We start from the raw sequence: 26,360 nt of genomic DNA, 5'->3' as shown, positions 1-26,360 counted from the left end.
TTCTGGGATGGCTCTTAGTGCCAAGGAACTAGGAGCCATCTACCTGGACCACATTCAGTCTCATCTGGTTCATGGGTATACATGAATCACGAATCTTCAGGAGCCCCTCTGGTTACCGAACCGGTTTGTTTCATGAGGTTTGTGATGCAGTGAGCATGCTGCTTGTACTTCACTCAGATGTAGTATGCCTTTCAAAAGCCATTTAGAGGGACGCTACTTTTAAATGGCTTTTGTACTATGTGCAACTGAGGTCTGAATGGTGAGTTCACTCACTTCCAGGTTATTATAGAGCGAGTTCAGCTAGTTTGAGGTAAGCAAGAATGTTTATTAAACGAGAGCAGATCTAAACACAAAGAGGCAACACCACTCCTTATATCCATTTGGCTTGAGTTAAACACGCCGCCTTATGTAGGTAGTAGTCCACTCTATTGGTCTTTCCAGGACCCTTCATTTGCATTTCTGAGAGAAATGCCTCGTGTCCCATTTGGCTGATTCTAAAAGAACAGCCAATCAGAATGTAGGCATCAGGGTCCTAGAGGCAATGAAGTATGCTTCAAGGTCAACTAAAAGATCTAACAAACGAGCAGTCAAAACGACTAATAGACAATACCCCTCCTCTCTAAGTTAAGGCTGCTCAGGAGCAGACATAGTCTTGTAAATAATGGTCAGAACTGGAAGAACTCCAATCGAGGCCCAGGACTTTGTTACAAAAGCATAGGCGTTTATTGAGAACTACAGTACTGAAGGCACAGAATAACACTGATAACAAAGTTAGCATTGGTTACATTTTTATGTGCTTGTGGCAGCAACAATAAAACGATCTTTCACACGGCCAGAGACAACTGTCTGTTTCCCAGGGTCTGTTATCAGTAAGGGAGGATGGAGTCTTGCTGAGATGTCCTGGCCGGCCGGCTTCAAAGGGCACCTGCAGATGTTGGCCAGAGGCTATCTGCCACCCTTCAGTGATCACAGTTTGTTTGAAATGCATAGCGGTCTGGTTAGTGGCCTGGCTGAGAGCACATTGAGTTAGTATCTGGTTACAATATGGAGTCAGTTAAGCTAACAGCATATTTATTTATTTTATTTATTTATTTAAGATTTATATCCCGCCCTTCCCACAAGTGGCTCAGGGCGGCTTCCAATAGTAGATCCATCAAAATTACACATATAAAGGGATCCATATTTAAAACAGATAAAACAGATAAAACAGATAAAACCCTAGTTATTAATACACATAAATATTTCAGCTATATATAAAAGGAATCCAGCAAGTTACAGTAAAATTCTCAAGCTAAGTATAGGCTAGCCGGAAGAGGGTCGTCTTACAGGCCCTGCGGAACTGAACAAGGTCCCGCAGGGCCCTCACCTCTTCCGGCAGCTGATTCCACCATGTAGGGGCCATAACAGAGAAAGCCCTTTCTCTGGTGGACTTCAACCGGGCTTCCTTCGGCCCAGGAAAGTTACAAGTTCTGACAATGAGCTCTCACTTGCTGAGAGTGTCAAAGCTCCAGAGTAGCCACCTTTCAGTGACCACATTTCCTATGTCCTCTAATGGGGCTGTCATGTCTCATTATGTCGGCTTGTGTCAATATACCTTTAAAGTTCCTAGTTTCACAGGATATCCTTAATAATATGCTAGTGTTTAATTAAAATAGATTTAATAGATTGAGCCAAAGGGATATAGTCAAATGCCCAATTAATAATATTAGGTTGTCTGATTGCCTTAGCCCCATTAAAAAGCTCCTTTCAATCCTTCGGTTGAGCTCCGCATCTAGGCTTGTAAATAGATGCTGTGGATATCCCTGATCTCAGAATTGTTTAGACAACTAATTGCAGTCTTTTCTCATAATCAGCATAATCAGTGATTAGAATTCCTTTTAAGACATAGAAATTAACTGTATGGTAAATTATGTCCCAGGTACTTAATGTGATGTGATGTAAAATAAAGGTATGAGTTTCTATAAGTCAATCTATTCTCTGCTGAAACAGATACTGTAGTATCCAAATAATTGATCTGCACTGACCTTGTTACCCTAAAAATTTAATAGTAGGATGTATCCTATTGAGCCGCTCCAAGAAATTGACAATCTTATTTGCATTCCTAAAAAGGAGGAAAATGTCATCAATAAACTCCATTATAAAAGAGGATCTCTGCAAACTATGGTTTTATTATTAAAACCATATCATCATTAATATATTGTTACGCTATTTGTGCCATAAAATGTTTGCCACATTTGGGGCAAATGCACTTCCCATGACTAAAAAAAATCTTCACCATATTGAAAATGTTTTTTTTTTCTACGACAAAGTCCTCCAAATCAAGTAAAAATTGAGTGGAAGAACTAAGTGATGGTTGTTTATCTAGTATTCCCTGAAGAGCCAACCTAACTTCTATAAATGGGGGATTTTAGTGTATAAGGGTGGCCAAACTTGCTTAATGTAGAACCACATAGAATAAACGTCAGGTGTTTGATATCCACAAGACATGAATTCAGATGTTTGAAAGCCGGGAGGGAGGGAGAGGTGGAAAGAAAGCAAATTAACTTTAAATGCATTCTCCAAGCCACTGGCTGGCTTGGCTTAGAGAAATGATTTAAAGTGACAAATGCCTTCTCCAAGGCAGCCGACAGGGTGGTTGGGCTTTGAGAGCTACACAATATGGTCTGCCCCTGGTATATTAGAAAATTACATCTAGAGACATCAATATTGTGCCTCTTCTCTTGCTTTTAATTTATATTCACTTTGTTGCCATTCTAACATATCACAGAATGTTAGACATTTATGTATTTTTTAAATTTTATTTAGTTGATTTCTACTCCGTCCTTTCCTGCAAACGGCCTCAGGGTGGAGTACAACATAGCAACAGTAGCAATAACGAATCACTGTGATTAGTTGATAAAAACACACCATTAAAACAATAAAATCAGTCAGCAATTTCAACAAGAGGCAGCTCTGGCATAATAAAATAAACCAATGCTACATCAGTAGGCCCAATAAGAAGTGGAATGACACAACAAGGGAGGCTGGGTTAGATGTATTATGGACATCCGCTACCTCACCCAGAGGTCTGGTGGAACAGCTCCGTTTGACAGACCCTATGAGAAGACAGTAACGCAGGTAAACCTGTCATTTCTTTTCTAAAACTTGCTTCTTGGGGTGGTAGTCATAACGGTATTTTCAGGCAGAGTCTAGGCATGTACTTATTCCAAAATCTCAAAATGGCATGTCTAATGTAATGGTTATTAAATTCTGCATTAATTTTGGCTTAATTGTACATCAAGTATCCATGCCAATTGAATTTCAAGTCATGTCCTTCTAACCCTAATATTTTATTTTTTAAAACAAAATCCAGTCCTTCATCCTTACCAGGTAGGAAGCAGCAAAATAGAGTTCCAGATCAGTCAAAGCCAGGTTACCTTTTTGATGATGATGATGATGATGATGATGATGATGATGATGATGATGATGATATTGGATTTATATACCGCCCTCCACTCCGAAGAGTCTCAGAGCGATTCACAATCTCTTTTACCTTCCTCCCCCACAACAGTCACCCTGTGAGGTGGGTGGGGCTGGAGAGGGCTCTCACAGCAGCTGCCCTTTCAAGGACAACCTCTGCCAGAGCTATGGCTGACCCGAGGCCATGCTAGCAGGTGCAAGTGGAGGAGTGGGGAATCAAACCCTGTTCTCCCAGATAAGAGTCCGCACACTTAACCACTACACCAAACCAGCTCTCCAAACCAGCTTTTCTTTTGCATCTTGTGATATCTTATATTTATCTCTTGAGTTTTTTCCCTTGCCAACAAATCTAGTTATCTTGTTTTGCCATTGTTTAAATGGAACATCAGTTATCAAATTTGGTATTGTCTGGAACAAAAATAACATTCAAGATAAAGCATTCATCTTTATCACAGATATTCTATCTACAAGTGACAGTTGTAGATTAATTCATCTCAACATATCTTTTTAAAGTTCCTTCTAATTTTTAGCAATTATTTTGAAATAACATACAATTCATATTTGTCGAAGTAATATTCACATATTTTACCTCCTTTTGAATTTGAAACCTGTTTTATTTATCAATTTCATTTGATCTTGTGTTTTCGTATTTTTGTTATCATCGTGGTCTTCTGCTTATTAATTTTAAACCCACAACTGCCCCTGATTATTTCAATTTAGCTTCAATTAAAGCTTCATTTCCCTTTAAAGGATTTACTAAAGCCAACCTAAAATAATCAGCAAAGGCTGATGATTCTCCTTTAACCTTTACACTTTCAATTCTTTCTTATCTTACATCTCTATTTAATATTTCAAGAGCCAAGATAAACAAAAACAGTGACAATGGGCAACCTTGTCTTGTTCCTCTCTGCATCTTCCATGATTTGGTCAAATCTCCATTGATAATTTGTGCCGTTTGTGATGCATAAATCGTCTTAACTTATTGTATAAATTTCTCCAAAATCCTTATTTTCCAAAACTCTAAACAAAAACATCCAATTCAAATGATCGAAGGCCTCTGCATAAAAAACAAACAAACCCAACTCGCGCTTGTTTTTCATTATGTTTTCCCAGATATTCCTAAATATTTAATACCATGCTAAGATTGTCTCTCGGTTGTCACTTGGGTAGAAACCCACTCTGATCTTCATACGGTTATACATTAGAGATACAACAGACTTTATGAACAAACTGCATGCAATAGATAAAATCCAAAGGTAGGCAATCTTGGTAACATTGGACGTGATATCTTTATATAGTATTCTGCAGGACGAGGCTCTGCAAGTACTTGAAAAAACCTTGCACACAGAAAAACGGCGGAGAATAGCATAACAGAATGGATCGATAAGTAATATTTTAATAGGTTCTTCTGGGAAGTTGCTTCTGTCATTACTAAAATGTCAACGTTTGTTTCATATTTATAATCTGAGCCCTTGTTGCAGATGGGCATGTTTTATAAATCACGATGATTATGAAAATGGATGTGCTTTGAGATCACACGGACATCTTGTAGTTTTCACTGGCTTGTTTTGGGAGATCCAGTAATGGAAATAAAAAGATCTGTTTGTCACCAGAGAATGCAAGAACAGATTACTTATGAAAAGAGCATTGCAAAAGTTTGCGATTTGGGATGGATGGAGTATTTGGGATGCTCAAATATTGTTCTTTCATGAGGTCACCTGATTTCCCAGTAAAGTCTGATTGATTGATCAGTTACTTCGAAACCTTTTTAGAGCATTGAGAGTAGACTAATGACATGAGTCGCAGCTGAATTGCTGTGTAATCTAATGCATGCATCATCAGCTCCCAGTCATGAGCTCAAAATTCCTTCTGATTGCAACCTGCCTCTCTCCCCTTGATTTGATGAGGTTTGTGAAGGGAGAGGACAGGAAACATTTGGATAAACAATTTTTAGTATAAAAATCTCTGAGGGGGAATGGTACAGACCCTTTATCCTTCCCACTGTATAGTTGTAATCCCCCCCCCACAACTGTATAGTTTTTGGGGGTTTTTTTAAAGAAAGAAAGTAGGGACAACACCACATTCGTTTGGTTCTCAGAGAAAGTCTACTATTTGGAGACTGGGTATGAAGATCTAAAATTGTTGCCCAGTGTGTACCAGACTCTGAATATTATTGCTTAGATGTAAGTATTGGCACCTTAGCTATGACTTTCAGTTCTCCTGATTGGGAATGGGGGTTTCTTTCCTTTTAATCCTTAGCCTTCAAATTTATCGTGATCAACAAAGGAGCAAAATGAGGTGTATTACTTTGGGGAAGACCCCATTTACTAGCATTTTGGTCTGTGAATCAGTACCACTCTTATGAATACACTGTTTATTATAAGGGTCATTGTTTGGTGTAATATAGCGGTTAAGAGACTGAACTGTGAATAAGGAAGTCCCTTGTATGAATCTTTGTTTTTAGCAGGAACCCATTAAGTGATCTTAGGCAAGCCCCTTTCTCTCTTTCTCAGACTCAACACACACCCCACCCCCCTCTCCCCGGTCTTCAGTGTGATTATAATGATATGTACATTACAGAGTTGTAATAACTACACCAAGGTGTGATGTTCTTTGAAAACGTGAAAGTGCTACATAGATACTAAGAATTAAGTTTCCAGAGTACTTTCCTCAAAAAGTGCTGGAACTTTTGAAAGGCTGTTTGGAACTTCCTATCTCACAGGAATTGGTACAATACAATTGTTTAACTTACTTAAGGGGAAAATATTTAGGGTTTAAGTTACGCTAACTGATATTACTTTTTGGAAACACATAGGACTGGATCCAGAGAACCAGTCTGATGTAGTGGTTTAGTGCGTGGACTCTTATCTGGAGAACTGGGTTTGATTCCCCATTCCTCCAGTTGCAGCTGCTGGAATGGCCTTGGGTCAGCCATAGCTATAGCAGAGCTATCCTTGAAAGGACAGCTTCTGGGAAAGCTCTCTCAGCCCTACCTCCCTCACAGGGCTTCTGGTGGGGAGGGGAGGGTAAAGAAGATTGTAAACCACTCTGAGATTCAGAGTGTAGGGTGGGGTATAAATCCAACATCATCATCATCTCCTTCTCCCTTCTTCATAGAAAAGAGCTCTGAATGCAAGGTGAGGGGTGATTTTTGCCCCACCCTGTGTTGTTGTTGAAGGTCATGTATCATGCCTCTATGCAAAGAATTTAGACAGGATCTGACCTATGGGCTTTTTAAAGAAAAAAAATCACAGCGATAATAAATTTTTAGGACAACCATAAATTGGAAGTGGGTTGTAGATATTTTCCCCATGCAAAGAACTTGCATTCCTGGTATAGCATCTCTTTGTTCTAATTTTATACTTGACACAGATGTGTAAGAATTAGCTTTTACAAACAAATGCTGACAAATGTATTTGTCATGGATGAGGGATGACAGCTGTTGAGATGCTCCCATTAGGTGCCCAACAGGGATGAGCTTGGGCTATTGCCTCTTGTTTGGCCAAACCAGCCATTGCAAGCTTGCCTTACAGATTGTCTGCTGTGGCTACCTTCAAATAGCAGCCAATTTCTACCTCAAATGGGTCTAAAATGTTCTGAGGCTGACCACGCAACGCACTGGACTCTGTTAAGTCACAGACATCTCAGCAGACCTGAAGCTAGGGCTGTTTAACTCTGTGTGCGAAAGCAGCATGCTTAATGAATACAGGGGGCAAGGATTGATTATGTCCTGTATTTGAAAACTGCAGCCGTCTGTGAGACAGCGTTACATCTAGGCTCGCTAGAGAAAATATGAAGGAATGTTGAGGAAGCTTATTTGCAAAAGGATATGTACCTGTAAGCAAATTTCTCATTTTTCCTTTGATTTAGAAAAGGACTTTTAAGGGGTTTTATCTTCCTTTAAGTGAAGCAGTGAGCAAACAATGGCCTCCTTTGATCAAGGCATTTATTTGCCTGGAAATGGGTAGATGTTGTTCATAAATGAGTTTTGGATCACAGAACTTGTCCTTAATGATGGTAAATGTTATCCTCAAGGATCTGCATACTGCTTTGGTTTATATCTGCTGATAACAATGGCAGTTAAAAAAAGGATGTGTGTGTGGATTTAGCCTTACAAAATGTATGGCTAGTCTACAGAATCTGATCTTGTTATAAATGATAATTGCATCCGTCAATTATAATGCTGTGGTAAATAACAGTTTTCGTTTGGTATGTATGTGGAGGGGCTGCAATTTATTTCCTGAAAATCCATGTCCAAGTTTTATCCTGTTCTTTGTTTCTCTTTCTGCCTGGCACACGTGCTGCTCAGAGACCTCAGGTCTTGAATTGAACATGTCAGATTATTGAAAATGAAGAGGAAACACTGAAATGTATTAGGCTATTCTGGTTGGTAATTAGAATGAGATGCATATTGTCAATGAGGAGCTAAATGTCTTTTGTAACTTTGCTGTAGAATAATGTCTTTTTTATGCCTCATTCTTGAAGAGTTGCTTTTAAAAAAGCATTTTCCCCTTGATTTAAAAAAAAAAATGACCTGCTTTTTATAAGAATGATTTAGAAATGAGGCTTTTCCCTGGAATACTAAGGAATAAGAAACCACACCCTTAAGTGTGTGTATGAAAGAGATACTGCAGTTCAGAGTGGAGAGTATGCTTTCTGCTTTCAAGCAGAAGGCAATTTTTTGCATTATCTGCACTTTCTTTTTGTCTTTTTTATAATGATGAGAGCAGTCCTTTCATAATTCAGTTCTTATTTTATAAGTTGTTAAATAAAATATAGATAGGATGAAATTCCCACTTAGCCTTCCACAATAACAGTAAGATTAATATGCTTCTGCTGTGCTATCACTCTCCATGGGTTTGATCCTTTACTGTTTTATGAAAACATGACCCACTAATTTAATTCTGAATTACTTGTATGGTATGGTGCTGGGGATGGCAGTTCACATGTTTAAAGATCTGAAGGCAATGAAACCCTGACAGAGGGGCCTCTTCCATAGGCTCTCCTTTATATATATATTAAATATATATATATATATTTATATATATATATATGTGTGTGTGTGTGTGTGTGTATTTGCACCTGAAAGTCATGTTGACCTCTGGTGACTGACCCCTACTGCTGGTATTTCAAGGAGATCTCCCATCCAGATACTTACCAGAGTCAATCCTGCTTAACTTCCGAGATCTGATGAGATTGGGCTTGCCTGAGCTATCCGGGTCAAGGCCTTCCATAGGCTCTCCTGTCTTGTACTTGTCTTCCTATAGGTGTATTCCAATTCATAACTGGGACCGCATGTTTGAATGTTGTACTGAACAGGAATACAGAAACAAGTGTGATTTGGATGGGTATATAGATCCAAGTGGGCAGCAGCCGTGTTGGTCTGAAGCAGTTGAACAAAGCAGGAGTCAAGTGGCACCTTTAAGACCAACCAAGTTTTATTCGGAACGTCAGCTTTCGTGTGCTGAGAGAGCACATGAAAGCTTACGTTCTGAATAAAACTTGGATGGGTTTAGGCATTGGAAGTAACATGATGATATTCGATTTATACCCCACCCTGTACTCTGAATCTCAGAGTCTCAGAGCGGCCACAATCTCCTTTACCTTCCTCCCCCACAACAGACACCCTATGAGGTAGGTAGGGCTGAGAGGGCTCTCACAGCAGCTGCCCTTCCAAGGACAACTCCTACAAGAGCTATGGCTGACCCAAGGCCATTCCAGCAGCTGCAAGCGGAGGAGTGGGGAATCAAACCCAGTTCTCCCAGATAAGAGTCCGCACACTTAACCACTACACCAGACTGGCTCATGAAGACTTTCAGGCATATGTTTATTTCCATTGGCCAGATTCCAAAGAGCTGTGAAACTAGTTCTGTGAGCCCAAGAGAGTTTCAGTCATAGTTTTCTCCAACAGTAGCCCCTATGCTACAGAGGTAACGGCTTTTGAATCAGAGGAGAATTTCTCAGAAAAGTGTTTTGGATCTGGCACAGGCAGTTGCAACCCACAGACAGTAAAAGGCTAGAGTGAGCCACCTTCCATGAGCCTAATCAGCTCTTTAGAGTCCAGCCAATATTTATATAAAATCCCGATGAAATACATATTAAAAGAAAACCACCTTAAAGCAGAACAAATACTACACGGCAGTAGTGAGGTCAAAGAGACCTTCTTCCTTGTTCCCCTGAGTTATATCGCCTCTCTTTTCCTTATATACTGACCTGGCCAGGCCAGGTGAGGTCAGAGAAGCTCTCTTGAAGTCACCAGAATTTCCTTCCTGAAGTATCTCTAGTATTTAATACCTCCAAGGGTGCATTCACTAAATAATGCATTTTGCAGCTGGATTTTTGCTATTCTTACACAGTAAAAATCCAGTTGCAAAACACATCATTTACTGTAACGTGAACACACCCCAAGTCTCTGTTCCCTTCTTGAAGGGGAGGGGAGTCTGACCATCCCATTGTCTAGACCTATCAGCATTTGTATGAAGGTGGACAGAGGTGACTCTGGAAAGCAACTGAACTGATCTCTTCCCTTCCCGCTTGTTCTCTACCCAGATGGGTGGGTGGGGGGGAACCCTTAAAACTCAAAAGTGGAGATTTTGTGCATTTCAGACCTCAAAAACAAACACGTGTGTTGGAACACGGAAGCTCCAGGTAGTGCAGAACGCGGCGGCCAGGCTGCTGGTGGGACTACCTCGGTGGGAACACATGCGGCCTGGGCTGCGGGACCTGCACTGGCTGCCGGTCATCTACCGTGTTCGCTATAAGGTGCTGGTTATTACCTTTAAAGCCCTATATGGCCGAGGACCTGCCTACCTTAGGGACCACCTCTCCCCATATGTCCCCCAGAGAGCACTGAGATCTAGTTCTCAAAACCTTTTACAAATCCCTGGGCCAAGAGAAGCTAGACTGAAGACAACTAGGGAGCAAGCTTTTTCAGCAATGGCCCCTCGATGGTGGAATCAACTTCCAGAAACGATGCGAGCCCTGCGGGACCTGAATCAATTCCGCAGGGCTTGCAAAACCTATCTTTTCCAGCTGGCTTTTGAGATAGAACCTGGCTAAATCGAAATTAGAATTGACCTGTAACCATCTAGCCATCTTATGTTTGATTGTAATTTTATAGCACCTTATAACATCTGTTTTTATTTATTTTAACTAATTTGTGTATTTGAACTGTATTTTAAAATTCGTGTTTACATTGTATCGTATTTTATTTAAATCATGGTTTCCATGTCTGTGAGCCGCCCTGAGCCCGCCTTTGGCAGGGGAGGGCGGGATATAAAAATAAATTTGACTTGACTTGACTTGAATTTGTGCCCTTTCAACAGATTGAGCATTACAGGTGAAAACCGCTAGGCATGATAGGCTTTTTGTCAGACGGTATATCAAGTAATGGAGTGTGGTTAATCTCCATGCTGGAAGAAATTAGATTGATAAAATAGATGGAATTGGGAGACTGAGAATTCCAGTTATTTTTGTACGAAATAAATAATTCAACCTTCATGCATTATCAGTAGTTTGGACCTACCAAGTAGTAATTTCATTTTGTTCAGTTCCTTCATTAAGGTCCTGCTCACAATTCTTACTGTTTGGGCTTCTGCCTACAAAGATAAGGAGAATGGCAACCAGAGAACAGGATTTTTCATCGGTGGCACCTCAACTCTGAAATACTGTGAGGAACCCCTTCTAAGTTCTGCTCCCCAGGCATCCCAGCCTACAGAGTAGGCATCAGCCAGCGAGAGGCTGTGGAACCTCTGGAAGGAGGGAGAAGAATAAACCTCATGCATTTTATAGTATAGGTACATAGGGCTCAGAGGCTGATAAAGAGGCAGGAGTAGTGATAATAGCCTGTGTTACCTTAGGGGAACAGTGGGTTAGGGACTTGTTGTTGGAAATATGTATCTGTTCTGTATGTCCTTTGCAATGTTCTAAAGTTCCAGTCATTATAGGTGCCTGTGCCTGATTCCCTATTGTCTGCATGATCTAGGAAGAAGATACTGACTGCTATCAATCAAGGTCTAGAAGCTGTTTTGTTTGTTTGGTCAGTTAGTCAGGTGACTTCCTTTGTTCAGACAGAGAGGTCAAGGAGGAGGAGGAAGTGGTCTTCCATTAAGCATGTGGTTCTCAATGTGTTAGCATGTAGTCCTTAGAGTTTGTTGTTTTATTTCCCAGTACCCTTTCCCTGTAGAAATAAATATGTTTTTGTTTTTTCATGTTAAATGCCTCTCAATGATTATTTGATCCAGCGATCTATCACAGTGTTTGAGATAAAGAAACAGAATTTCAAACAGAAATCCCTAACGCTTGTGAGGGGTCTGAGGGAAACAGCCGAAGAGACAAGCGAACCTAGGGGTCCCAACCCTCCCGCTCTAGCGGGGGACCCCAGGTTTCAGAGCCTCTTCCCCCGCTCCCCCAAAAAACGGAAGCGGGGGGAGAAGCGGCGTCCTGCTGCTGCTGCTGCTCCTGGCGGCGTCGGGGGCTGCCGGGGAGGATGCTGGGGGTGAACAGCATCACCAGCGGGGGTTGAGGGGGCCGCCTGCGCTCGCGCTCCATGTGCTCCTCATCGGCTGCTGTGCTGCTGGAGGCGGCTGACCACGCGGTCGGTGTAAAGGACGGGCTTGAGGGTGCGCGAGTGCTGCGGCCAGCCGTAGCAGAAGGTCTCCACGCCCCGCCCGTTGCGCCCGTAGTGCTCGCGCACCCTCAAGCCCGTCCTTTACACCGACTGCGTGGTCAGCTGCCTCTAGCAGCACAGCCGCTGCCGCCCCCCCCAAGTCCCAGCAACCCCAGGTGAGTAAGCGCCCTGCCCTGCCCCGCCGCGGCACGGGAGGGAGGGAGGCCGGGGGGATGGAGCTGCCGAGGCCCGGTGGGTTGTCCTTGCCACCCTCCCTTCTCTGCTGCCTTCGCGGCTTCCCCGAGACGGGGCGGGCGGCTTCTGCGGCCCCACACCCTCCTCGGAGGCCCAGTTGCCCAGCGGTGTTTCCTGCAGAAACTGCCGGAAGAGCAGGGCCGCCTCTTCTCAGCTTCATTTTAGCTGCTCCTCTGAGATGGGCTCAGCCTGAGCCCATCTCAGAGGAGCAGCTACAGTGAGCGGAGAACAGGCGGCGGCTGCAGCCGTCCCCCCCTCCCCCTAGCTCCACCCCAGTGTCTCCTGGCTCCACCCCCAAAGTCTCCTGGCTCCACCCCCAAAGTCCCCAGATATTTCCGAAATTGGACTTGGCAACCCTAAGCGAACCCTGTTTCAGTAGGCTGAGATCCCTGAATTTAAGGAGTTTTAAATAAAATAATTATTTCTCTATGTCTGACAGGAATAGCCCGTCAGTTCTGTAAAACTGTATGCGGATTTGTAATGGTTTTAAAGCAGAATTCTGCTGTCCCCATATATACATAGCCAAAAACTTACAAAAATTAAATATAAACTACTATTTGTATTAAAAATTCTATATGGAACTTACCACTGATGTCTTTAGCTGACACCACCCTGTTAAAACATGCACGTTTCTACCACTGTTGTGTACTCCATGTACTTACAAAGTCCCACCCTATAGTAACAAGACAACACAGACAATCTACCACACTCCTGGTTCCCATTCTGGCATAAGCAGAAAGCAAGAACTAGGGTTGCCAAGTCCAGTTTAAGAAATATCTGGGGACTTTGGGGGTGGAGCCAGGAGACTTTGGGGTGGAGCCAGGAGACATTAGGGATGGAGCCAAGATCAAGGCTGTGGCACGCATAATTGAACTCCAAAGGGAGATCTAGCCATCACATTTAAAGGGACTGCACACCTTTTCAATGCCTTCCTTCCATAGGAAATAATGAAGGATAGGGGCACCTTCTTTTGGGGCTCATAGCATTGGACCCCCTGGTCCAATCGTTTTGAAACTTGGGGGATACTTTGGGGGAAGGCACTAGATGCTGTGCTGAAAATTTGGTGCCTCTACCTCAAAAAACAGGCCCCCCAGAGCCCCAGATACCCACGGATCAATTCTCCATTATTTTCTATGGGAATAAATCTCCCTAGGGAATAATAGAGTTCCCAGCAGACATTTCCCTCCCCTCCCCCCGCTTTCTGATGACCCTGAAGCGGGAGGAGGGTCTCCAAACCGGGGGATCCCCTGCCCCCACCTGGGGATTGGCAACCCTAGCAAGAACTAAAAAAACACATAACACAAGCTGGTGACATTCTGTAGCTATCATTTTTAAACTCACTTATATAGGGCAATCAGGAGGTTGAATCCTCTCATATGCCTGCCAGACAGACGGCATGGAAGCAGGCTTTCCCTCCTTTCTCCCAAACGTATGCTCAAGTCTATACTGTCCAGCTGACAGGTGTTTGATAGAAGGATTCAGCTTCCTCACTGCTATGTTCAGAGGGGCAGCATGCATAAATATTTTGGTGGTCCTGGTAGTGGGTTAGTGAAAGTAGCTCCTCTTCAAATGCAGGGTCGGTTACAACTTGATTCCAGAGGGCCGGGGCTTACCTCCTGGAATCCCAGGGTTCTTTAAAAAGTAACCCAGTCACAGCCAGTCACTTCACAGAACATGGCACATTCAGTAGTCACTCTTGATTGATTGTTATTGTTGTTGTTAGTTACAACTGGATTTTAACATCCCGTGCCGTCTTCACGCAGTTTTTCATTTAAGCGGTACTCTGTTGCATTTTGTGTAAGCCAGCCGAGATCAACCAAAAGTGCCTATCGGCGCTTACATTTGAAATTCAAAGAGGGAACACCATTTTATCTCTAGGAACTACCGTATTTTTCGCAGCATAAGGCGCTCCGGAGGACAGGACGCACCTTCCTCCTGGGGGGCGATCCGCTGCCTCTTCCTCCGATCCGGCGCTTCCCCCGCGCCTGCTTGCCTGGCTCCATCTTCTTCAGGCAAGTGTGGGATCGCTCCATGTGGGCCCAGCGCTTCGCAAGCGCTGGCCGCGGATGGGGCAGCGTGCTTCCTACTTCCCTGTGTGCCTGCCTTCAGCTGTGATGTTTAAAGCAAGCGCTGGGATCGCTCCCTCCCCCCTCCGATCCCAGCGCTTGCTTTAAACATCACAGCTGAAGGCAGGAACACAGGCAAGTAGGAAGCACCTGCCCCCTCTGCAAATGCAGCGCTTTGCGAGCGCCGGCCGTGGAGAGGGCAGCGTGCTTCCTACTTCCCTGTGTGCCTGCCTTCAGCTGTGATGTTTAAAGCAAGCGCTGGGATCGCTCCCTCCCCCCTCCGATCCCAGCGCTTGCTTTAAACATCACAGCTGAAGGCAGGAACACAGGCAAGTAGGAAGCACCTGCCCCCTCTGCAAATGCAGCGCTTTGCGAGCGCCGGCCGTGGAGAGGGCAGCGCGCTTCCTACTTCCCTGTGTTCCTGCCTTCAGCTGTGATGTTTAAAGCAAGCGCTGAGGTCGCTCCCTCCCCCTTCCGATCCCAGCGCTTGCTTTAAACATCACAGCTGAAGGCAGGAACACAGGGAAGTAGGAAGCACGCTGCCCCCTCCGCGGCCGGCGCTTGCGAAGCGCTGGGGCCACGTGGAGCGATCCCACGCTTGCCTGAAGAAGATGGAGCCAGGCAAGCAGGCGCGGGGGAAGCGCCGGATCGGAGGAAGAGGCAGCAGATCGCCCCCTCGCCCCCCGAAGGTACGTACCTTCGGACCATAAGATGCACACACTTTTCCCCCCACTTTTTTTTTGGGGGGGGGAAGTGCGTCTTATGGTCCGAAAAATACGGTACATGGTTTATAGTGCATAAACATATCACCGTTGGTGAGGCCTGGACTGGCACACTTGATGAAAGTTGGGGGTTTCAGATTTTTTTTAAAAGTTCATGTCTTTAAATCGGTATAGATGTTTCCTTAGTGAGAGATAATTGTTAGGAAATTGTCCGTGGACCCATTGAAGCTTGGAGAAGGTGACACATACCTGCTGATAACGGGGGCAAGTTGTGCTTGCAACACTGCCTGTATCCAAGCCTCTGTTTTCCTTTTCCCCTCTCTTCCCCTTCCAAACTCAGATGAAAAACAGAGAGTTGGAACCCGGCAGCTTCCACTACCCTCACTCACTCTCACTCAATTCCCTCCTTACTCCAGCCTCTATCATGCATGCCTTCCTTCCCATCCATGCAGGTCCCATGCACGCCCCCCCCCCCTATCTCCATCCTTCACATACACATGTTCTTTTCCAACCAGTTTGGAACCAAAACCAGTTTGGTGTAGCGGTTAAGTGTATGGGCTCTTATCTGGGAGAATCGGGTTTGATTCCCCACTCCTCCACTTGCAGCTGCTGGAATGGCCTTGGGTCAGCCATAGCTCTCATAGGAGTTGTCCTTGAAAGGGCAGCTGCTGTGAGAGCCCTCTCGGCTCCACCCACCTCGCAGGGTGACTGTTGTGGGGGTGGGGAGAAAATACAGGAGATTGTAAGCTGCTCTGAGTCTCTGATTCAAAGAGAAGGGCAGGGTATAAATCTGCAGTCTTCTTCTTTTTCTTCTATCCCACTCACCTGGGGGGGGGCAGTGGCTCAGTGGTAGAGCATCTGCTTGGGAAGCAGAAGGTCCCAGGTTCAATCCCCGGCATCTCCCAAAAAGGGTCCAGGCAAATAGGTGTGAAAAACCTCAGCTTGAGACTCTGGAGAGCAGGGGAGGGATGGTGGCTCAGTGGTAGAGCATCTTCTTGGTAAGCAGAAGGTCCCAGGTTCAATCCCCGGCATCTCCCAAAAAGGGTCCAGGCAAATAGGTGTGAAAAACCTCAGCTTGAGACCCTGGAGAGCCGCTGCCAGTCTGAGAAGACAATACTGACTTTGATGGACCAAAAGGTCTGATTCAGTAGAAGGCAGCTTCATATGTTCACCTGCCCAGCAGCTTGAGATGCCAGCTCTGCAGCTCCCGACAGCTATGGAGTATGGCCTGCCCCCCCCCCCCTCAGACCTCCTTCCTTGCCAGATAGGGTCAAGGGGGACTCACCTGAAGTGGCAGCTGGTCTTGGGTGGCAGGGGAACGCCTGAGTCTTGCACACAGCTGGCACAGACAGAAGAAATATTTTAAAAATCCACATGTAAAAAGGAGGGCTGGCCAGCGCAATCACTCACCTTTATAGGGTGCTCCTTTTTATAGGTGCCAGCTAAACGGGAGGGCAGGGCTGCCCAAGAGAAATCACCCCTGCCTTTAAGCTGCTGTGGGCAGAGGGGTGAAAATCCATGGGCATGCTCACCGATGCTCACATTAGTGGGAACTCTAGTAATAACCAATGACTTGTTACATTGCTTGTCTTATCTACCAAACCACTAAACATTGTTCCCTTCTAAAGAAGAGACCCAAAAAATTATCTCCTGAGTTGTGCAAGAAAGGAGTTGGTGTGAATAACTCCTGGAGAAGGGGAGGGCGGATGTAGTAGAAATCACCTCAGAACGCTATTCTGCCTCCCCGAGCTTTGTCTGTAATAGCAGCACACAACCCAGTGCAGTTACCTGTTCACGATGCCTTACTGACCATCTGCAACCCTTGCTAAACTAAGATCAGCTCTGTCACTGTTACTGGAAGGTATGACAGGGTGGGTGGTAGGGTTGCCAAGTCCAATTCAAGAAATATCTGGGGACTTTGGGGGTGGAGCCAGGAGACTTTGGGGGTGGAGCCAGGAGCAAGGGTGTGACAAGCACAATTGAACTCCGAAGGAAATTCTGGCCATCACATTTAAAGGGACTGCACACCTTTTCAATGCCTTCCTTCCATAGGAAATAATGAAAGACAGGGGCACCTTCTTTTGGGGCTCATAGAATTGGACCTCGTGGTCCAATCTTTTTGAAACTTGGGGGGTATTTTGGTGAGAGGCACTGGAGGCTATACAGAACATTTGGTGCCTCTGCCTCAAAAAACAGCCCCTCCAGAGCCCCATAAACCCACAGATCAATTCTCCATTATTTCCTATGGGAATAAGCCTCCCTAGGGAATAATAGAGTTCCCAGCAGACATTTCCCTCCCCTTCCCCCGCTTTCTGACGACCCTGAAGCGGGGACAGGGTCTCCAAACCGGGGGATCCCCTGCCCCCACCTGGGGATTGGCAACCCTAGTGGGTGGTGAGCTGAGAAAGAACTTGGACATCACAAATACCTCCTACTTGAGGCCTACCTTCTGCCTACTTTATTCTTATTATTTAGGTACCAGGCCAAAATATTTTTGTCCCCCCTCGGCTTTTAACTTAGGGAGTCTCTCTTCTTTCTTCTTTTTTTTTTAAGATTTTTTTTTTTTACGTTCTTTCTCAAACCCAAGAACGGCGTTATATTTATTTTTATTTACAAATTGTATATCCCACTTTTTTGCCCCCATCATGGCAAGCATATCATTTTTAGACTGCTAAATATTATATGGCTGAGTTTTTATGCCTTGAACTTTTTAATCGCATTAGTGCTGCTTTTGTTACTGTTTTAATTCGATAGGCCACCTTGAACAGGTCTGTAGAGAGCTGCTGTATAAATTTTTTAAATAAATAGATGCCATGCACGTGAAGAGAAATGTCTGATGATCAGCTCTGATCTGAAATTTGCTCTCCAAATGCTTAAAGAAACACCTGCAATGGAAGTTAAAAGATTGGATGGAACAAGAAGGTTTTTGGGGACAGAAGCAAGTCGGTTTTAGAGAGAGATGGTCGTATTTAGATCAGTATGTTATACTGGACCATTTAATCTCAAAGTGCTCCTTGATATCTTTGTGCACAGCTTTTAAAGATTTTAAATCTGCATTTGACTCTATCTCAAGAGCTATCTTATGGGATAAGCTAGAATCTACGGCAATTGATAGGCGCTTATTGCATTTACTGAGAGCACTGCATGAAACTATTAGGGTACAATGGAATCCGAAAGGTCATCTAACAAAGGTGATCAGAACCGATATAGAAATAAAAGCGAGGATGTATTTTGGCGCCCCTTTTATTTAATATTTACATTAATTGAAGGCAATGGCAAACCACCCCATAAAGAGTCTGCCATGAAAACGTTGTAAAAGCAACGTCCCCCCCAGAGTTAGAAATGACTGGTGCTTGCCTTTACCTTTTTACAGTCGTTGCATAGTTCTGAATTTCATCCCCCAAAGACTTATTCTGCTATCACTTTACACAGATAATACAGCCTCGCTCTCTAGAACCCCTAATGGCCTTAAGAGAGCTTTACATGCTCTTTTGCAACATCGTAGTCAAAATTGCTTGGAGATAAATTACAGGAAGAACAAAGTAATGGTGTTTGCAAAAAGGTCTAGGATATTTAACTGGCTTATTAATTCGCATCCCATAGAGCAGGTTCACCCTTGTAGATATCTGGGTGTTATATTCCAGTCCTCTGGTCATATAAAAGAACACGCTCATTACCTGATTGCTAATGCACGGAAAAGTGCTAGTGCCATGCAGAAGCTTTTTTTGGTCCAAAGGAGGTTATAACATAGAAGCTGTTATTAAGTTATTTTCTATTCAAGTACTACCCCAGTTATTGTATGGAGCTCCATTGTTCCTCCAATCTGAACTGATATATCTTGGAAGAACGCAATCAAAATTTTAAAGACCCATTTTCCAAGTTTTGACAAGTGTTTCTAATGCTGCGTTACGCTTGGAGGCAGGCCTGCTTTCGGTAGAAATAAGCAAACCTGTGGTGTCACGGAGGGTAATCAAGAGCAAGGCAAGGAAACTCCTAGTAAATAATACATTAAAGTCTTCACTAATTCTTTACCATGTAGTAATATATAGTGCAATATCAAACAGACACCTCTCAAGCAGTATCAAAATACACAGTAAACAATGGAAAACATTCAATAGTACAAGTAGAAATTACACACAACAAGATTCATACAAAGCATACTCCCTAATCCATACTTCCATGAGTCAAAATTGCTCTCCAAAATTGTGTTACAAATTCTCCAGGTGGCTACGTAGAAAAGTCTCTGTTGGTGCTACCAACAGAGACTAAAACAGGCCTTTTTTTTTAAACAGGAATGCATAGGAACACAGTTCCGGCTGGCTTGGTGTCAGGGGGTGTGGCTAAATATGCAAATAAGGTCATGCTGGTTTTTTTTTTCTACAAAAGATTTCTATGCAAAACAATGATGATGTCAAGAGGTGTGGCCTAATACGCAAATGAGTTCTTGCTGGGCTTTTTTTGGTAGAAAAAGCCCTGGATAAAAATATCCATTCAGCTGACTGGTAATCAATACAAAGGTTTGGTTTTGGAATCTTGATCCACATCTGAGCTGCTCACATGGAGCAATATCATCTTAATGTATCAATTTACTAGAAGGAAAAGGATTATTTAAGACCAGTGCCTCCCATACATAATAACAAAAATTCACATGTGGAGCTTCCTATACTTACAACATAGAGGACAGAAAATTCTTAAAAGAGTGGCGTTCCCAGACCTCAAGTTATTTTTCAATGATCATCCTATGTCTTTCTCAGCAGGACTGTGACGTGTAGTTTAGAACTCTCTATTTTAAACGTTTGGTTAAAAATGATTGCGAAAGTATTTAGCAATAGCCCTGAAGCTGGACATTTAAATGTACAACTCTGAGGCCTTTTGTGTTGCAGTTCCGCAAGGAAATTTTGTTCTAAAATTTAGAATATAATCTTCTAATTTGGAATGGTGACTCTTTTGCAGATAAAAACTTTGATGATGATGACTCTGTGGATGGGAACAGACCTTCTTCAGCCAGCTCCTCTGCATCTTCAAAGGCTCCTTTGACCTCTCGAAAAAGTGGGATGGGAACTGCTCGCAGAGCTGGAACAGTGGCCCTGGTCTCAAAAACCCCAGGTAACTCAGGCTTTGTTGCTGTCCATGGGATTTTCTTGGCAAGAATACTGGAGTGGTTTGCCATTTCTTTCTCCAGTGTGGTGCTGGAGAAGAATCTTGAGAGTCCCTTGGACTGCAAGAAGATCCAATCAGTCAGTCCTAAGGGAAATCAACCCAGACTGTTCCCTGAAAGGTCAGATGCTGAAGCTGAAGCTCAAATACTTTGGCCACCAAATGAGAAGGGAGCACTCCCTGGAGAAGATCCTGATGCTGGGAAAGACAGTAGGCAAAAGAAGAAGGGGATGGCAAAAGATGAGATGGCTGGACAGCGTTACTGATGTAACTAACACAAATTTGAGCAGACTTTGGAGGATGGTGGAAGACAGGAGGGCCTGCCGTGACTTTGTCCACGGGGTCGCGAAGAGTCAGACTCGACTGTGCGACTGAACAAGTCAGACTTTTACAAATTAGAGATTGGCATCAAAACACATAGGGTTTTAATTTTCTAATTAGCCTTAGTGCACATTTGAAATTACTTTAAACACTAAGAGATAATTCAAGGAGGCTTGTCTGTTCACGGTTTCGGGGACTATACTTATATGCCTTGTCTGTTAGAGGTAAACTGGCTGTGAGAGCTAATTTGGTGTGGACTCTTATCTGGGAGAACCGGGTTTGATTCCCCCCTCCTCCACTTGCAGCTGCTGGAATGGCATTGGGTCAGCCATAGCTATCGCGGGAGTTGTCCTTGAAAGGGCAGCTGCTGTGAGAGCCCTCTCAGCCCCACCCACTTCACAGGGTGTCTGTTGTGGGGGAGAAGATATAGGAGATTGTAAGCTGCTCTGGGTCTCTGATTCAGAAAGAAGGGCAGGGTATAAATCCGCAGTCGTCGTCTTCTTAAATTAATTATAGATGAAGATGCATCATTGCTTTCATGCACAGGTGTGATTCAGATGAAGGCCTTCTAGGAAGGGAAGAGGGAATTTAAACTTCAACTCCTGCTCAGATTCAATAATTAACACTTGTTTTTCAGTTATTTACTAGCAGTTTTAAAAGAGAAAACATAGGCCTTTAAAAGGATACTTGTTTTTTTACTTAAAAACTGCTGATAGTAGTGGGAGAAGCTAGGTTTCACAGTTAGATAAACTGATATGAGACTGAAAAGTTAACTCTCCTTTTTCCTTCTTACATGGCCCCAATCCAAACCCTGCCTGCATGTGCATGCAGTTTACCTTTCAACAGACTGGTAGAGGTATGTGATGTCTGTCACATCTGTTGTGACCCGAAATCTTAATTCGTATGCAGTTAGTAGTGGTTCTTCTAAGACAGGGATGGGGAACCGTTTTTCTGCCAAGGGTCATATGGATATTTATAACATCATTCGTGGGCCATACAAAATTATCAACTTAAAAAACAGTGCTCTGCCGCGGAAGAATGATTCAGGCCAGCAAAATTAATGCAAATAATTGTTTTTCTATTTGAAGTCAAGTGGGGAGAGCCTAATTTGGTGCGCGTGCCTGCCGCCCTAGGCAATGCATAGGTCTATGGCTTTTTTGTAGAAAAACCCCAGCAGGAACTAAGTAGCATATTAGACCACATCCCCTAATATTAGATATTAGGTCACACACACATTGGCATATTAGTCACACTATCTGGGATAATCAAGTACCTCCCACCCCCCATCCCTGCCACCCCTTCCTCTCTCCCTTCATGCAGAAACTGCAGTTACTCCCAGCAGACCTTTAAAGGCACCCACATACCCCAGCAGCAGTCCTTCACAGTGCCCACCACACAAGCTCCACAGAGAGAGAGAGAGAGAGAGAGAGAGAGAAAGGGGGTAGAAAGGGAAAGAAAGAAATGGGAAGAAAGGGAAATGAAATGGAGAGAAGAAAGGGTAATAAAGATAAACAAAGGGGGGAAGAAATGGAAAGAAAGGGAAATAAAGAAATGGGGGAAGAATTGGAAAGAAAGGGAATAAAGGGGAGAAGAAAGGGAAATAAAGAAATGTAGGGAAGAAAGAGAAATAAAGGGAAATAAAGAAATGGGAATAAAGGGAAACAAAGAAATGAGGGGAAGAAATGGAAAGAAAGTGAAATAAAGAAATGAGGGGGAAACTTACCTGAACTGTGACTTTTCCAGGTTGTGCAGCAATTCTGGCTGGCCAGCCAGGCCCCAGGGAGGCTGCCGCACAGTACATCTGAGCTCTGTGATCCCTGCTGGGCCCTGGGGAGGCTGCTGCACAGCTTGGTTGGATCCCACGATCCTCGCTGGCCAGCCAGGCCCCAGGAAGGCTGCCACATGGCTTGGTTTGGCCCGCAATCCCCGAGGGCCACACCAAGGGATCTTGAGGGCCATATACGGCCCTCGGGACGGAGGTTTCCTACCCCTGTTCTAAGACAAGTGCATTTTTCAGATGGTAGGCCTGTCTTTGTGAATTTAATAGCAAAGGGAACCAACATGGTAGGGAAATAACATTTATTTTTGAATGGTATTTACAGGAAAGGTGCATTATTCCGTCACATAGTAACACATCCAATGAATGTTTTAAAAACTTTTCCTCTTCTTCCCCTCTGTCTTCACTGTGTATCCATGTCAAGAATGCTACAATTTGATTACATATAAGGCTAAGTCCTTTAAGAGTAAAGGCCCTTGTACTGACATGTTATTATACTGTTGAACAAAGTATTGAACCTGACTGCCTTGTGCATAGGCTCTACTAGTTCTTTGACTTCTATTGTCGCTTCTTCTCTAATTAGAATGAGAAGTATTTTACCTGTATCCCTTAACTGACTTAACTATCTCTTTGCTGCACTTTCAAATGATTGTTTTAGCTATTACTTCTTTAACTTACTGTATATTAACCTTTTAAGTCTCTTACTTTTGCCTCTCCCAGTGACTAAAGAAGGAGCTGGTGCTGTTGATGAAGAGGATTTTATTAAATCTTTTGATGATGTCCCCAGTGTTCAGGTAAATAGTACCATAGATTTTAGACACTTATTTAGAAGTTAAAATTGGCCTTTCTTTGGGCACTTTGAATTCTGCTCTTGTGAATTAAGCATACTGACTTCACAGGCAACTGTTGAAGCACTTAATTCTTCCAGTTCTTAACCATAGCAAATTTACATTTGTGTTCACCCTCCTTTGTGCTAGTGCTGTTCTCTGTTGTTACAACAGATAAGGATAACATATGCACCAGTTTTTCTGTTGGCCGTATTTTTGTTCCACATTTCCTCTTGGGATGTCAGGGCGGCGCACATGATTTTTTCCTCCTCTGTTTTATCCCCACAGCAGCACCATGAAGGGGATTACTCTGAAAGAGTCGGTGGTCCAGCTTCACCTGATGAGTGTTATGGTTGATAATAGGATTTGAACCCAGGTCTCCATGGTCATAGTATGACACTAATCACTACATCACACTGGACCTACAGTGCAATCCTATGCTGAGTTATTCAAGTCTAAACCCCATTATTCTAGTGGGTGTAAAACAGGAGTAACTGCATAGGATTATCCTGTTAGTCTTTTAATCAACAGTACATTTTCACAAGCCTAGAGTCTTGGTCTGCTAATTTAGGGATTACATTTCTACCATGATCTAACCTCCTTCCCCAGTCAGCTGTAGGCTAAACCAGATGTGATGGCATCCTTGTGTTCAATGAAGCCAAATTGAAGGGCTCAGCATTTAAATAACTGAATGTAGGACATAAATATATATTAACTATACAAAGAATACATATATTCATTCCAAAATGTTTTAAAAACAAACAATTATAGGCCCAAATACAGTCTCAGTTCAGATTAAAATCATACGGTATTCTCAAACATAGATCTTATGCGATCCTTACCAAATGTCTTTTGGCCTTATTGCCTTCTCTAGTGGTCAAGCATAGTTATTACACATTAGCTTCAGACATTGCAATAATAGTACAAGAATTACTCAATAAAGGACCAAGTTGGGATTGTTCTAAAGAAGAAAGGAAGGGGCGGGGGAATCAGTATTAAATTTGGTATAATATTTATAATATTACAATTATGACATGAAGATATGTTCAAAATACCTATTTGGAATTCCTTATTTCTAATCAATGTCTGTGACTCAAGGCAGAGATGGAGAGCCTCAGCTGAAATAGTCAGGTACACATGTCTTGAGTGGTAATTCAATTGTGTACCTGAAAAAATATTCAAGAATATCCTAATAACCGCATTATTATAAACAATATTTGAAAAAGAACCCAAATCACATAGAATGAATTATATTTAACAGTACTGAATTAATAAAAATTACCTTCCTATTCTGGTCCAAAGAAAATAACTTTCAAGTTCAGTATGGCGTATGGTCGTTAGACGTGTTTGGTTAGTATCGGATAAGGTCTGTGGTTGAGTTTATGATTTTAATCTGAATTGAGGCTATATTTGGGCTGGTAATAGTTTTTAAAATATTTTGGAATTATACATATAATTCCCCTATGATGGTGGCTAAATGGAGCTCTTCCATTGGTTTATGGGAGCATTCTATGCACTCAACAAATAATTGGCCAACATTGCATCAATTATCACCTCCTTCTGCAGGCCTGGGAACACTGAACAAACTGCCAAAATAGTCTTACCTCAGAGAAAGACATATCTCAGACGCATCTCTGTGTCCTGTCCATCAACCCCGCCTCAGAAAGGGCTCTATTGCTGGCTCTTGAAGCATTTCCTCAAATGCCATGGTGGCTGCCTCTTTCCTGTCACTCCCTCCCTCCCTCTCTCCTCCCCACTGGGGAAGCTGCTAGCCAGAGGCTGTTGCTAGGCAACAAATGTGGCCCTCAACTGAATATAATGCCATAGAGTCCACCCTGCAAAACAGTTATTTTCTCTAGGTGGAGAGAGATTGTTGTCTGGAGTTCAGTTGTGCTCCCAGGAGATTTTCACGCTCCACTAGAAGTTTGGCTACTCTAGGCCTGGCAGCATCCTCTGGGTGACTTGATGCCACCTGACTAGCATGACTTAATTAAGCCTGGCTGCTTGCTCCTGTTCAGCAGCAGCCCCCCTAGGACAGCAAGTATGACTTAGCAGCTGCCGACTCCAGGTTGGGAAATTCCTGGATATTTGAGGGGTGGAGACTGGAAAGGGTAGGGTTTGAGGAAGGGTGGGACCTCAGACATGTAAATGCCATGGACTCCACCCTCCAAAATAGCCTCCTGGAGAACCACTGTTGCCAATTTCCACGTGAGGGCTGGAGATCACTCAGAATTACAACTGTTCTCCAGATGACAAAGACCAGCTCCTCTTGAGGTGGGGCGGGGGAGTGAATGCTTTCACTTGAATGAGTGGGAAGACAGCCGGGGGGGGGGGCACTTGCCCAGAGCCTCTTTCTAGAACCCACTGTATTTTTCCTTCACAGTGAGCCTTATTCCTAGTAAGTACATTTTTTTGTATATTTGATATATATTTATGTTCTATATTCAGTTATTTAAATACTGGGACCTTCGTTTTGTATTCATTTAACCTTCTAGGTTCTTAATTAATTATTTTGGGTTAAGTTTTCTCTTCCCCTCTTTTGTCTTTTTGACATCCTTGTGGTCACCTTGGGATTGCTGCTGCCATTTTAAAGTTTAACACATCTGATCTAAAGTGCCACAAGGGCCCACCCATAGTCCTGTGAGATGAGGAACTCTTTTTTTCCCCTCAACACTTTTTCAAGCGCTGAAACAACCATGGGTGGGGGGTGCCTTTCAGCCCTTGAAAAGATTTGGAGGAGGGGATAAGAACACCTCATTCCACTGCACTGCAAGCCCAATCCGGGTGAATGTTCTGCTGCATGAGGTCTGGACCTGTGACATTTGATGCAGTTCCATAGGGTTTGCAAGACAGAGATGTTCCACCAGGCTTACAGTTGAGGGCCGTGACAGTTTGCATTTTATTAAGACTCTTAAGTTTGCATTTTATTAAGACTCTTAAGATCACAACAACTGTCAGGGAGTCTGCTGGTTGCCTTTTATCGTAGTTCCATTGAGAGCATTTTATCTTATTGCCTCTGCGCGTGGTTTGGGAGCTGCACAGAAGCAGAGAGAAGGCTGCTCCAAAGAGTGATGGTAAGAGCACAGAAGATTTGTGGATGTTCTCTCCCCTCATTGGTGGATCTGTATAATATGGGATGTAAAAGGAAGATACAAATGATCTTAAGGG

The 26,360-nt window shown here is 43.4% G+C and overlaps 1 protein-coding gene across 17 annotated transcripts in view; it reads left to right on the top strand.

Annotated features, from left to right (window-relative positions):
• The window catches only part of CLASP1 (cytoplasmic linker associated protein 1), a 400,778-nt gene that overhangs the window by 150,628 nt on the left and 223,790 nt on the right, over positions 1 to 26,360 (top strand). For all 17 annotated transcript variants that reach the window (XM_060262849.1, XM_060262864.1, XM_060262857.1 and 14 more), the window contains 2 exons: positions 20,064 to 20,216; positions 23,086 to 23,159. In XM_060262849.1, the coding sequence (XP_060118832.1) occupies positions 20,064 to 20,216; positions 23,086 to 23,159 (227 nt within the window). The remainder of the gene's footprint in view (positions 1 to 20,063; positions 20,217 to 23,085; positions 23,160 to 26,360) is intronic.

Source organism: Heteronotia binoei, chromosome 21, assembly GCF_032191835.1.
Source record: "Heteronotia binoei isolate CCM8104 ecotype False Entrance Well chromosome 21, APGP_CSIRO_Hbin_v1, whole genome shotgun sequence".
NCBI lineage: Eukaryota > Metazoa > Chordata > Lepidosauria > Squamata > Gekkonidae > Heteronotia > Heteronotia binoei.
This window is presented reverse-complemented; position numbering and strand designations above follow the sequence as displayed.